This window comes from Porites lutea, chromosome 2 (genome assembly GCF_958299795.1).
Source record: "Porites lutea chromosome 2, jaPorLute2.1, whole genome shotgun sequence".
In the NCBI taxonomy this organism is placed as follows: Eukaryota; Metazoa; Cnidaria; class Anthozoa; order Scleractinia; family Poritidae; genus Porites; species Porites lutea.
Window position 1 is genome coordinate 20,015,373 of NC_133202.1, and position 13,702 is coordinate 20,029,074.

General features: G+C 41.1%; 1 protein-coding gene across 1 annotated transcript; it reads left to right on the forward strand.

Annotated features, from left to right (window-relative positions):
- Window positions 1-1,145: 1,145 nt before the first annotated feature.
- Window positions 1,146-6,656, forward strand: LOC140926717 (uncharacterized protein C8orf74-like). Its single transcript, XM_073376424.1, has 3 exons — window positions 1,146-1,545; window positions 4,969-5,270; window positions 6,057-6,656. The coding sequence occupies exons 1-3, from the start codon at window positions 1,293-1,295 to the stop codon at window positions 6,348-6,350; spliced, it is 849 nt and encodes a 282-aa protein (XP_073232525.1). The 5' UTR covers window positions 1,146-1,292; the 3' UTR covers window positions 6,351-6,656.
- Window positions 6,657-13,702: the final 7,046 nt, after the last annotated feature.

Sequence of the window (13,702 nt, forward strand, 5' to 3'; positions counted from 1 at the left end):
CGATGTCTGCTGCACCGGTTGTGGATGCATCTGTCGGTACCGTTCGGTATTGTAAATAAAAGAGAAGGCATACAAAATCCAACGTTAACAGCCAAGGCCGCGGGTCAAGCTTACCCCAAAAAGATTCTATTAATGAATTGATTATTTGAAAAAGTGAATCCGTTAGTCGTTGCCGTAACTGGTGTCAAATTTAAATCGGCATTCCTGTATGCGTAATGAGCAGTGAATATTTTAAGAGAACTTCTCTGCATTTGGTCAGATTGAAAATCTTTGAATTCAGGGAAACTGAGCTGGTAGATATTTTCTAACTAAATCGCGTGTGAATTCACGGCTCATTAAGCATGCAAAAATGCACACAGAGATGAATCTGAAATCTACAACCACCAACGGTTCAACTTAATTTCGAATAATAAATACATTAATGGCTTGACTGTAATCATCTTCAACATGAAGATTTTCATCTAGCCTGTGCACAGACGCCAGAGCTATTTTTCGACCTACCTGTGCCTTTTCAACTGTCAGCGAAAGAACAAAAAAATAATTTATGTAAATTTATACCGGAACACGATTAACGACGGCGATTCACAGACGTCTCCTCTCCCGATTTTTCCTGAGGGAGTGGGGACGTCTGTACACAGGCTATTTACATTAAAGACCGAGGTTTTTTTAGTTTTGCATCTAACACGATAAAACTGTCAGTTAATGAAACAAAATGGAGTAGTTTGCTAGCCAGGGGCCCGTTTCTGGAAAGTCCCGGTGACTTTTCGGGCCCGAAATCAAATCTTCAAATCGAAATATAAAGAATAAGAGAGCAGGTCCTGGCTAGCAGACTACTCCATTTTGTTTCATTAACTGATATTTTTATCATGTTAGATTAAAACTATTGAAACTTCGATCTTTAATGTAAACGGAGACAGCTTACCGGGCCCGTCAATTATCGGGACTTTCGAGAAACGGGCCCCAGGACCCGCGCTCTCATTCTTTATATTTCGATTTGAATATTTGGTTTCGGGCCCGTAAAGTTACCGGGACTTTCGAGAAACGGACCTCAGACCCTTTCTGTCGGAAGCGGCGGAGCCTCCTATCTTGGCCGTTATAGGGAGTACTCCCCCCCCTCTGGGGTAGTATAAATGTTACCACTTGTACTCAGGAGCCTGCAGTTAATGGCCAGGTCAATTCTACTTTCTCTTTGCTCTCGCATTATGGGTGGTGGTTACAAAATTAGGAGTAACTACCCCCTCGGCCCCTCAGAAACAAAGCAACAGAGCACGTGACCATATTACCAACTTCCCATGGAAACCAAGATGGCGTTTGAAGCAAAAGATGTTAAAGAAGTCTTTCTTCATTTAGACGTCGAAAAACGAAAGAAAATGTTGGCCAAACTTCTCCATTTTCCAGAATTCAACGCAGAAGACGATTTAAAGACGGCTGTTCTAATTGACAGTTATTATGAACTGCTGTCTCATCTGGTTGAAAACGGATTTCCATGGCGGGAGATCGCGTCGTTCCTTGAAATTTTTAAAAGTTTGTTAAATAAAACACAAGGTAAGAACTACAGTTTGGAAGAAGGTAATAGTGGAACTAGAGTAACGTAAAAGAGCATCGGGTGATGGTAAGAGTAGCAGAATTAGTGCCGGCAAGTTGATTCAAAGGTTAATATTGTAAAGCTTATGAACTAATTCATACAATCTTCCCGGGACAATCTTCAGTGAGAGAGACGTACCAGTCTGATAACTTTTGGAATACCGGGTAGTAAATATTATCATGACCTCTCCTGCTAAAATTAATGGCCTCACTTACCTTTCTAGGTACGTGAAAGATTTTGTTCGATCCTCCAACGCTTTCTGGAAGGTCACTCGTTCAAACTCATCACCATGATGGAATGATTACATTTCCATACATGTAATAAGGGGGACATTGGGGTACCCAATAATGTGATACCAAATAATGAAATACCGAGTCAAAAGTCAACATAATAGCGATACTGCAATTTCGGTTGGTCAAGCTTACTGAAAGTTGCGTCCAGTAATCAGTACCTGATTGAAAAAACATTGTCTCTAAAAAAGTATAAACCATGAACAATGAGGCTTCAAAGATTTATCAGTATACATTTACTAGCAAAGCAAATTCAAAGTTCTGAAAGTTCTTTCAACAAAAGTTTACATTGTTACAAGATGGTTATGTGGATGCAGATCCCTAGGGTACTTTGTTTAAGGCATGCCATTGTCTTTTTATGTCTTCCAAGAAAGCTTTTAGGCCACTCCTATCTTATGATTTTCAAGTGTGTGTCACTGAAATGGCTATCTCTCTAATTGTAGAGATCTTTGATCTGCAGGTGAAGCTGTGATCTTATTGACAAAAACAAACTGTCTGACCTTTTCTGAATGCATCGTTGCAAATTAAAAACCCTCAGTAAAGTATTAATGTTGTAGTTAATTTTTAACCTCAGGTAATTTTTGTTTTTGCTTTTGTTTTTGGGTATGGTAATGTCTGCAAATGAATTTGAAACATAAGAAAAATAAAAATTACTTGAGATAAAAAAATTAACTACAGCATAAACATTTCTGGAAAGAACTATAAATTTGTAATGCTAACAGTTTAGTTCTACCCATAAATCCATTAGGTTCCACTGTTCATGATTTATACTTTTCAAGTGACAAAGTTTTTTAACTCAGAAAAAAAGTGGCAAGGCCATTTTTGCTGAGTTATTGTTATGTATAAGAGAAGTACTCCAGGGGAGAAGCTGTTTAAGGCATTAAAATGCATTAAAACTGCAACCCTGTTTAAGACACCAAATAGTGAAATTAAATACTTTTTTTAAGATTGAAGATCCCATAAACCTATACCATGCAGAATGGCACATACCAAGTGAGCCAAACATGGAAGTTCCCTCCCCCTTCAGCACATGCGTCCATCTGTAAACTCCCAAGGGAACCATTTTCCATATATGGAAGCAAAGAAACATTGCATTTGTTAATGACAACATAACGTCAAGACATCATGACTAATTTCAGTTGCGTGCGTGAGAGATCTACTGTATTTACCCATTTTTCAGGGTAGTTTTCCAAAATATACACAAGCGTACTTGTCAACCAAAGTTTTCATGCTAAAGAACAATTTCACTACAGTATCATTCAAAAGTAATACTAAATTTATAGTGATTCTGGTATAAATCACATGTATGTATTCTATTCATACGTGTTGATTTTTTACAAATATCCTTTTATTCAACAGGCATGTAAAAGATGAAACATGATCTATGACGTCAAAAAATTATTTTGTAAAAAAACAACAGATCGATCGACTTGTGTCATGATCGATCCCAAAAGATTGTTAGCATTATCAATAATTACAGGAAAATACATAGATTATTTTCCGAGTTTTGTGGCTCACAGCCACTTTGATTTTAATCAGGTGTATTTTAGACAGGAGAGTGCAAATGAATGGTAACCCAATACATTTAAGGATCTTTTTTCAGCGAATAAAGCAGGGCTTGATGATACCATAATACCGCACATAAAATTTTAAATTACTGAAATACCACTTGAAAAAAAATTTAATAGTGCAAAAATTCCAATTCCTCCAGGATCCATGCAAAACTACAACCAAAGCTATGGGAGGGCTTCCCCAGTGGGGGAAAGGTACTTCCATGTATGGACTATTTAAATAGTTTTGTTCCCCATGATAGGGTATGGTTTTAAGGGTCTTCATCCTGAATTAGGGTATTACTTTTGCCTTTGTTGGCCTTGTGTTCCCAGTGTGATCAACAGATAGGGTATCGTTATAATATCAGCTAAAATTCAAGTTCTTAAAGTTAAATCCCTAGCTACACGAGAAAAAGTCATCTGTTAAAACTGAATTTTACCTTAGAGTATGAGGAAAGCAATTTAAGGAAGATTTGTGTTTCTATTTAACAATTCTCCCATGAGTGCACATTGGATATGAGATGGTAGATAACCTGAACGAGGCACGTAGTGCCGAGTTGGCTATAATCATCTCATATCTGAACGTCACTGTGAGTGGATTTAAAAACGCCCACAAAATATCTTTGAGAATTCTTCCCGACTTTATTTGTAAAAAAAATTCGAGTTTCAACTTTTTTTTAATAAATTATTTTGAGCAGACATGTACAGTTACCATATTTGGAGAACATGGTACAATGGCTCATATACCATGATGGCTAAGCCAGTCAGAGCTCTAGAATTGCATAATTATCCAATGTTTCAGTTTTTAATAATAAATGATATGAGATATTTGTTTATGTGCAGCTGTGAAGCGTACGGTTTTCAGGCAGTTAAAATAGTCTCCGGGCATAGTTTTTAGAGGGGACTGGTGAAATGAAAGGCACCAAACATCAAAGATAAAAACAACAGTGCTGTAGTTTATGTTGGAGGCTCCCTGATGGTGCACAATCCTTTGTTTTCCGTTGGCAAATTGTGACGGAATAAATTAATGGGATGTTTCCATTGGTCAATACTATCAAAATGCTAGGAATGCTATTGAACATTGTGCACCGTCAGGTCCACGAAGACATGTAACAAAGGAGTCTGACAGGTTTTATAACCATTCCAATCCATTACCTATGGTCTGGGTTTGGGCCTAGAATAGGGTATCATTTTGTAGGAAACTGATCAGTGGGTTGAAAATTCTAGTCTAGACTAGAGAATTGACACTCCGAAAACAAAGAAGTCAGCAAACCTTAATTTACCCACAAGTCAGTTAAATAGCAAAGAAAGCGTCGAAAACCTCAGTAAGCCTCAGTAATTTCTGGAAAATAAGTGACTCTAGGATAGGGAGAAATTTTGGAAATTCAGTCTAGTTCAGGGTAGCAAAATTTTTTAAAACTACAGTAAGTCTGGTAAAGGCTATGAGTTCCAGGGTCTGAGCTGCACATTTCCACACAAACATTTCTTAAGTGCCTTTCCTGGGAGCTAATAGAAATATTTATCATTTTCTTTTGCCTTGAAGGAACATCTGTCGTGGAGGCCATATCTTTGTTTAAAGAAGAAGTCTCCTGCAGTTCTCGGTACTTTGGCGACAACAGTCTCAAGTGTGCAATAGATTACTTATTTCTGACTTTTTTTCAACACTACAAGTTATATCAGTTTCTGCTGACCAAGGAAAGGGCTTGTGAAATTACAAATCTTCATTGTGTTGTTGAACCACCAGCAACATCACTGTTCTCTTTAATGGAAGGTGTACCAAAGAGTGTTTGGGATGAACAACAGAGGTTACAACAAATCGATGAAATTGAACAGATAAGAAATCAGGTAACATTGGTATAATGGACACACTCTGGGACACAATGTTGTGTTTTTTTTTTCAATCACACTGTAAAACAAGTTTGCAACATATTTTTAGTTAAGGGTGTAACTAGTGTTGTTTGGTCATTTTATTATTTTGGCTCTTCAGTTAATGTTAGATGGAGAGTTGATGGAGATAAACAGATAGTACTGGTCCTAGAGATATTTTGCTGTATTTAATACTCTTCTAAAAGGAGCTGGATCCTAGAGAGGGGCACTCCCATATGATATTGATGGACATGTTCAGCATAGCAATAAGGGGTTTGAAATTGCAGGTGGTTTTTTCACTTAGGGACTGCTTCAGGGTGGAAAACAGAAAGGTAATATTTTACCATTTAATTTATTGCTAAGGGTTGCATGTAAAGAAATTATTCATGTAGATAATTAAGGACTGATCGCACTATTGCCTGCATAGGTGGTGGTAATAGCAGGCAACTGGTGCTGTTACTGGTGGCAGAGCCTTAAGAAGATTGAGCAAAACTCAAACTTGTGATTTTCTCTTGTGGCTTCTCTGCTCACGAAAATTCCTCCAGGCTTTGCTTGCAAGAAAGTATTCCACACATCAAACAATCCCACCAGAAATGATATGCTGGCTCGTGACACTTTATTGGAAGATTAAGTCTCTTTTAGGGATTAGTCAAGCCTGAGCCGTGCCCAATTGGTCTCCTTTGGTGTGGGAGTACCCCCCCCCCCCCAACTTCCCCCGCTGACCCGAGCTGGATAACAAAATTATTCTCTTTAATTATCCAACAGGAAAGAGAAGCATACTTTGAACAAGAAATACAGCAGGCTGTTCAGCGGCTGGAAGAACAGTTTTATGAATTTGAATCGTTACCAGAACATGTAACAAGAGAGCAACTAACCTCCATCATTAGAAGCATTGCTATTAATAAAGCAGCTGTTACAAATGCTTCAATCAGTCAGAAAATACAACAAATACAGGACTTGCTGGAGTTCAAGTATAAACGTAGCAATGTTGATAATGAGACTGTTGACAAAGATGGCAAAAAATCTGCAAAATCAGGCAGGCGTTCTGGCAGGAAGTGAACTTTATCCACTTGGAAGTAAAATTGTACGGTGTAAAAATTACTGTGTCTAAAAAACATTTGTAGATCTTCCTGTGTTGATGAACTTCCATTTTCCCCTTCAGGAAGTACTTACGTAACCTAAAGAAATTGCAAGACTACCAAAAAGAAGGAGATCTTTTAGGTGTCTGAACTAATTTTTTGTTGGGTTAAATTTCTTTAAGAGAAACAGCTTTTAGTACGCAGATATTTTCAAGCTCTCCGTTACAGTGTGTTATGTATTAAGTTTGACAATGAACAGCTTGCTCGCAGGCTAGGCACGTTTTTTTTTTTTGTATATGAGCCCTTCATTATTGTGTTTCAAAGTGGTATAGCATGGCCTACGGAGCAGTTTTCAAAGTGCGGGGGCTGATCTACCTCTTTTGAAGTGAAGTTGGGGGGCGGGGGAGGGGGGATGTGGGATTGTGGACTTTAAAAATGGTTTACCTGGTGCCGACTCAATATTTTTTAATACAGTTACAACTCATCATGTTAGCCCAATCCGGGTCAAAGGCAACAACTAAACGACAAATAATCTGTGAAATTCAACATCTTCACTGCACTCGACACTCAGTCGTTCCGATTACATTCGATTACATCATCCCACGATTCAGGGGTCTGGCCCAGTCCGTTTCAGTCCTCTCTACTTAGTCCTTTACATTCTTCCCCTCTAAAAGAAAATGTTGTCCTCAACATCATACAGAAATGGTACTCTCGTATGCTATCACAATATCAGTTCCTTGCACTAAACGTAATTAACCTGGCTTACTCTAGTCTTTCTCTTCTGCTGCAGTAACATCGCACATCATCGCACATAACTCGATACAAGGAGCTTTCCGACAAAAAAAAACGGCTATGTATAATGAGTGACATACAACGGTTGAAAGTATTGTTTTGGAAACTAGGGCAAAGCAGTTGACTTAACTGACAACAAACACTTTTAAGTCCTGAAAAAAAAAACAATATATAAATAAATGACGTGGCTAAATTTCTTGTAGGTTCACAGGCACAGCCCATTTTCCTAGACTCGTTAATAACAGTAAGGTACACGAGTCATCGGCCCAAACTGCAGAGGTACATGTAGACAAAACATTGACAACAGGGTTTCCACACAGGTTGCAACATGCTGTGGGTATGATGCTGAATTCCCTTGCACTCCCACAGTAGTCCACGGTTGGAAGGACGGCTGTTCTTGTACATCATAAGTCATCCTAAGTGGGGGTCTGGACTTTCGTTGTGAATGCCTCGGGAGTCCCTCATCCACAGCATCAGCGTCATCATTTGAAGTAGCCACCTGTTCACAGCTATCTTCGGTCCCTCGCTCCTGGTCCGCGTCATCAGCATAAAAGGGATCAGCGTCCTGTTCTGCTGGCACCGGTGCATGTTCATATCCCTCACTAACTTGGCACCTGCAGACTCAAAAAGTTCCTCAAATTGATGGTGTGTTAAGTTCGGCATGTCGTCAGCATTGCTGGATGTTCCTTCAGTGGAAGGCTGCCGTTTGGTAACTTTTCTTTGTACCTTTGCTTGTACTGATCGGAGCTTCAACAGGTAAGTAAGAGCATAGCAGGAAGAGGTTGCGATGAAGAACTCTGGACCTTCCACCTCCATTCTATGGCATGACCTCGTACACTGACTGGCATGTCCTTTCGTTTCTGTGTCCACCCCGGTGCGACAGATTCCTTACAAGTACGCGATCTCCTTCGTACAGTGTAGTATGCCTAGCTCTCTTGTCGTAGTGTACTTTACCGAGTTTTGCACTCTTCCGTGAATGAGTAGACGCCAGTTCATAGGCTTCCTGAGATCGCTCCTCTCCACCTCTTGACATATTCAGGGTATGTAGAATAGCCTTCTGGAGGCTTTAGGTGACTCGACCCAGTTTTTTTGGGGGGGTACCATCCTACTTTGAAGCTCTCTGGTATCCCCACCTTTACTTTTATCGTAAGTCTAACACGTAGAATGGATAACATATAGATCAATCTACAATATAACATAAAATTTTTGGCGATCGGAGTAAATGTCACGTGGTTATAATGCCACACCCCTTTGAGGTCTGAGTCGAAAATCTGCTGTTGCCGGCATTTTTTCGTGAAAATCTCTCGGCTACACGTAGTGCGCATTAGTGCCTTGCGCTGAAGAGAGTTTCACCAAAATCGCAAAGACCCAATTCGAGAAATTCAGCGGTTTCCAAATTTAGGTCATAATTTATGCGAAAATGATAAGCAAACTTTACACGGATTATATCTAATAAACTATGAGATTCATCTCTTTATTTTGGGCATCGTTATAACAGATGGGTCCTTGAAAGTCAGCAAAACGCTTTAGGGCCTTGTAAATGCGCGCGATTTCGAGCAAAGCAAACATATAGAAATTATAGTTTTCGTTATTTGTTGACGTTTGTCAGCGTTTAAGAGTCCTTCTCACGAAAAAAGCATTTTCTTAAAAATTCGTAGTTTTTTTTCCTTCAAATTTTTTCAGGGCCACAATTGATTAACTAACTACCCGGACTCTGAATTTCATGGTCATTGAAAAATTGTGACATTATCTTCTATAAGCCCAAACTTGAGTAAACATTGAAGATTTTTAGCGTTTTGGCTGAGTTTGTGCTTTGGGAGTTGTCTATTGTTTCTAGTCTGTCATGATACAGCATTCTTGTTCAGCACGCGTGCAATGACCGCGCTTGGCTGACTTCCGGGTGCAGTTATAAGCATGGACTACATTATAGAGATGGTCGCGCCAACGTGATTTCTGTTTCTCAGGTAACGCTCGGAGCATGGATAAGAGTGTACGATTAAACCTCTCCACCTGACCGTTACCCTGTGGGTGATAAGGCGTCGTTCTTGAGTGTCTGACTCCACTCAGTTTCTCCAGGTTGTAGAAAAGCTTGTTTTCAAATTCTCCTCCTTGGTCATGAAGAAATCATGAATCCAAACCTCATGACTGATGAAATCATTGAACAGCTTATCAGCAGCCGTTTTGGCAGACTTGTCACGCATAGCGTATGCTTGCGCGAATCTTGTGTAGTCGTCCATGATCACAAGTATATATTGGTATCCACCAGAGCTTGGTTCTAGGTGAACAAAGTCTATAGAGACAAGCTGAAAGGGCCCAGTAGAGATGATAGGCTGAAGTGGGGCATTAACATGGACTGCTGGTTTCCGCTGTTTCAAACACTGGCATATTTTTGTGACATACTGAGTGATATCTGCCCTCATGAATGGCCAGTAGAAGCGCTCTCTGGCCAGCCCGATTACTCTGTCAGCCCCTAAGTGTCCCATATTTTCATGCAGTTCCTCGTACACTCTCTTACGGTATTTCTTAGGCAAAACTATCTGATTCCTAACTCCAGATTTATGATAGAGAATTCCATATTCTGAAAGAACAGTCTATTCCATTCATGTAAAAGCTGTCATACAACCGCTGTCTCTTGCAGCTTTTCCTGGTAGGTGGGGCGTCTTCGGTTCTGCATGAAGTGTAAAACACGAGAGATGGTTGTATCTTCCTGCTGTGCAGCTGAAAGGTCACTTAGGGATATGGTTGAAACACTACCAAGCTCTTCTTCCAATATAACATCTGTGAGAGATGACAACCAGGCCGTTATGGTAGAATTGCTCTCATTAATCGAGGAAGTCACAGCATTCAACACATCCTGACTAACCATTTCCGAGCAACCAATCGTATTCTTCAAAGCTGATCGGCATGCGCGACAAGGTATCTGCATCTGCATTCGCTTTCCCTGGCCGGTATCTAACATCAACGTGGAAGTCAGCAAGTTCGTTCACCCATCGCAGACCTGTAGCGTTTAGTTTTGCTGATGTCAGAAAGTACGTCAATGGATTGTTGTCAGTGAAGACAGTAAACTTGGGACAGTAGTACAGGTAATCGCGAAACTGGTCAGTTATTGCCCACTTTAAGGCAAGAAACTCTAAGTTGCCGGCGTGAAGGTGGTAGTTCTTCTCAGCTGCTGAGAGGGCTCGAGAGGCGTAAGCTACTACTCTCATTACCCCCCTACTTTCTGGTACAACTCCGCCCCGAGACCTTCCCTACTTGCATCTGTATGGAGAATGAATGCCTCAGAAAAATCTGGATAAGCCATTATGGGTGGGTTACTGAGATGTCCCACTAGCTCTTCGAGGGCTGTTTGCTGTGCACTTCCCCAACTGACTAGTGTTTTAGAGGGTGGTTGCCCAGTGGTGGTCAGAAGGTCGTAAATGGGCTTAGCGACCTTTGCAAAATTTCTTATGTATCTTCGGTAATAACTCAATATTCCAGCCAGCTGTCTGACCTTCCCAACAGTCTTAGGCAATGTCTCTTTCAGTTTTTCAACGGCCTTAACACTTTCAGGGTCCATCCGGAAACCATCACCAGAGACGATCCTCCCAAGAAAACGGACCTCACGTTTAAACAAACTACATTTACGGGGCTTCAGCTTTACTTCGTGCTGGCGTAGCTTTCTCAGGACTTCTCTCAGGTGCTCAACATGAGCTTCAAACGTTCTACTACAGTAAACACGATTATGTCATCGAGGTATGTGATGGCTACCTTATCTCTTAAATCGCCCAGACACCGTTCCATAAACCGCTGGAAATTTGCGGGCGCATTCATCAATCCAAACGGAGTTCTGACCCACTCATACAGCCCCTATGATGTCACAAATGCTGTCGCTGCCCTACTTTCTTTGTTCATAAACCCCTGGTGATACGCCTTTCCTTGGTCAAGCACAGTGAACCAAGAGTTCCCACCCAAACAATCCTGGACGCTAGCGATAGGGTGTCGGTCAGAAATCGTTCGGCGATTCAGTTCTCGATAATCAATACACAGTCTCAGTGTCCCATCCTTTTTACGGACACAAACTACAGGGGATGAATATGGTGACTTTGATTTAGCAATAAAGTTCTGGTTCAGTAGGTCTTCAATGTACTGTTTTACCTCAGGGTACAGCGGCCTTGGAACTGAAGTGTACTTCTTTTGGACTGGTTGGAGGTCTTTCAAGTTGATCTCCATTTCTAGGTAAGGGATACAGCCAATATCTTCATCACTGAATGCAAAAGACTTGTACTCTTCCCTTAACATTGCTTCAGCTACAGTCCTTTGATATTAATTCAAGCCACTCAGATCAACTGCTGGGAGAGGGTTCAATCCTCCCACGCTTTGCTGCTGGGGAACAGAAGGTGACTCGTGGAACTGCTCTTCCTCGGGCTTCTCATTGCTGCCTTGTGCTTCTTTATCGGTCAATTGTACTTCTGCTGCTGTTATAGATTTAACTGCCTGAAGGCATCTCAGCATTGTGCGGTTCTTAAGTACAATGTCATGATCGGTTCCATTATATACTGCAACTTTCACTCGACGTCTTTCCTGGTTTAATACTTAGCAAGGTCTCGGTTACTTCTAAACCATCAGGCCACTATGCAAGTGTCTCTGGCACGAATAGCACTGGAGTCAGTTTTTATACAGGACCTGTCTTGGCACGGCAATCAACATTTACTGTGTGGTTCTTCGGAATAACCACGCCTTTTCTGCCAGTTTTTAGACTACATATATGACCTGAACTTGTACTCTGAATAAAGTTTACAAGAACATCTAGCTTTGCCTCGTCCTTCCCTTTGAATACTCTCATAGACTGTGGGAATTGGGCTCTGATCATTGCGGACTCCTCAATAGCATTGTACCCTAGAATTGGGCAGTCTAAGTTCTCTGAAGTCACTAAGAAAGGTGCCACTGGTTCCACTTGGGTACTGTTACTGCTTGACGGGGTTAATTTCAGCCTGACTTCCACCCATCCAATGTAAGGGATCTCGGTCCCATTCACTGCTGTCAGATTTAAGGGGCTCTGATAACGTTCTGATGGCTATACGTCCTAGGTGTTCTTGAAACGACTTGACTGGTATAATCAATACCTGGGCACCAGGTGTCCCAAAACATGTCAACTTCACAGTCATTGAGCAAACACTTCACCATACACTTCTTGCCAATGAGATCAATCACTTTAGCGTGCTCAGTTGGAGTTAAGGGACTAACACATGCTGGGTCCTTAAACTCCCTTGACTCAGAATTACTCAATTGACTAACAGCCTGACACAACAACTTATGTTCCTGCCACTGAGCCTTTTGCATCCTCGGAGACCCAGGGGCAGTCAGTCGGGCCGGGAGAAAATGCGCCACAAAAGTTTACAAGCATGGGCGGAAGAGCCCCTGGGTACCAACTCTCACCGGACCATTTCCAAACGGTCAAGCGAATGCTGGCTCCTGATTGGGCACAAAAAATGCTTTGTATTATTGTGCCCAATTGGCGAACAGCATCTCCTAAGTTCTTTTCGTGAGTTCGTACACGACGGCTATTATCTCGCCACATTTGCCCGGTTCGTTCACCTAGCTTTCCTAATCAGAAACGAAGGAACTACCGATGAGTCGAAAAACGTTTGGATGCTACCAGCAGCAGAAATTCAATTTGCACTGAGAAAATTATGTTTCTGACGGATCACAATGTATCGTAAATAATAGGATGTTTAAGATGTAGCGGAGACGAGAAAGTAAAAAAGGCAATGGCTTGACAAGGAAAAACAACGACTTTGCACGTGTAGCACCACGCTTTTTTGTACATTTCTTTGCCGTCACTGCACGACTACCACGTGAAAATGCCTAATGTCACGTTTATGGTTGACAGAAATTCAGCTCCAGAAGGGTTCGCTTGCATTTGACAAAGTAAGCAAGTTAGAATAATCAAACTGACTGAAAAAATGTTAATTCACTTTTCATGCCACGTTTTCGTGGCTGTCAGCTGTCGCGGCATCTTAAGCTCCAAAGGGGGGAATTTCATATATCCCATGATGCTTCGCGGCTAATTTCTGTCTTCTCTCTGCGGTGGAAAGGGTGTTCGAGAGTTTCGAGGGAGATTTTCAACGACCTGAATTTCAAGATGCAGCTCATCCGAGGTAAGTTTCAATGAGCCCTGTTAATCTTTGGAATCTGATTGATAATGTAAAATCCTTCCAAGGTCATTTCACACATTATTGCTCTCGTTTACGACCCTGTTAAGCCATGCTGTTTTAACTCGCAAGTGAATATTTATTTAGATGACTTTCAATTTTCGAAAACTGTCTTTATTCTAGAAAGGTTTTGCCCTAGTAAATTATTTAAATGGGCGGGCAAGGGGTGCTTGATACTAGTTCCACGCTCCGACCTCTTTCGACCTCGCGATTTTTATGGCTTTGATCGTTTTGAAATATCGCATTTTCTGCCCTTTCTCCGCTAATGTATCGGTCAAATCGAAGCTTCAAAATGCCCCCCCCCCGGGCAAACCCCCGGGCATTTGACTTTTTTGAAAATGTTTGTTCA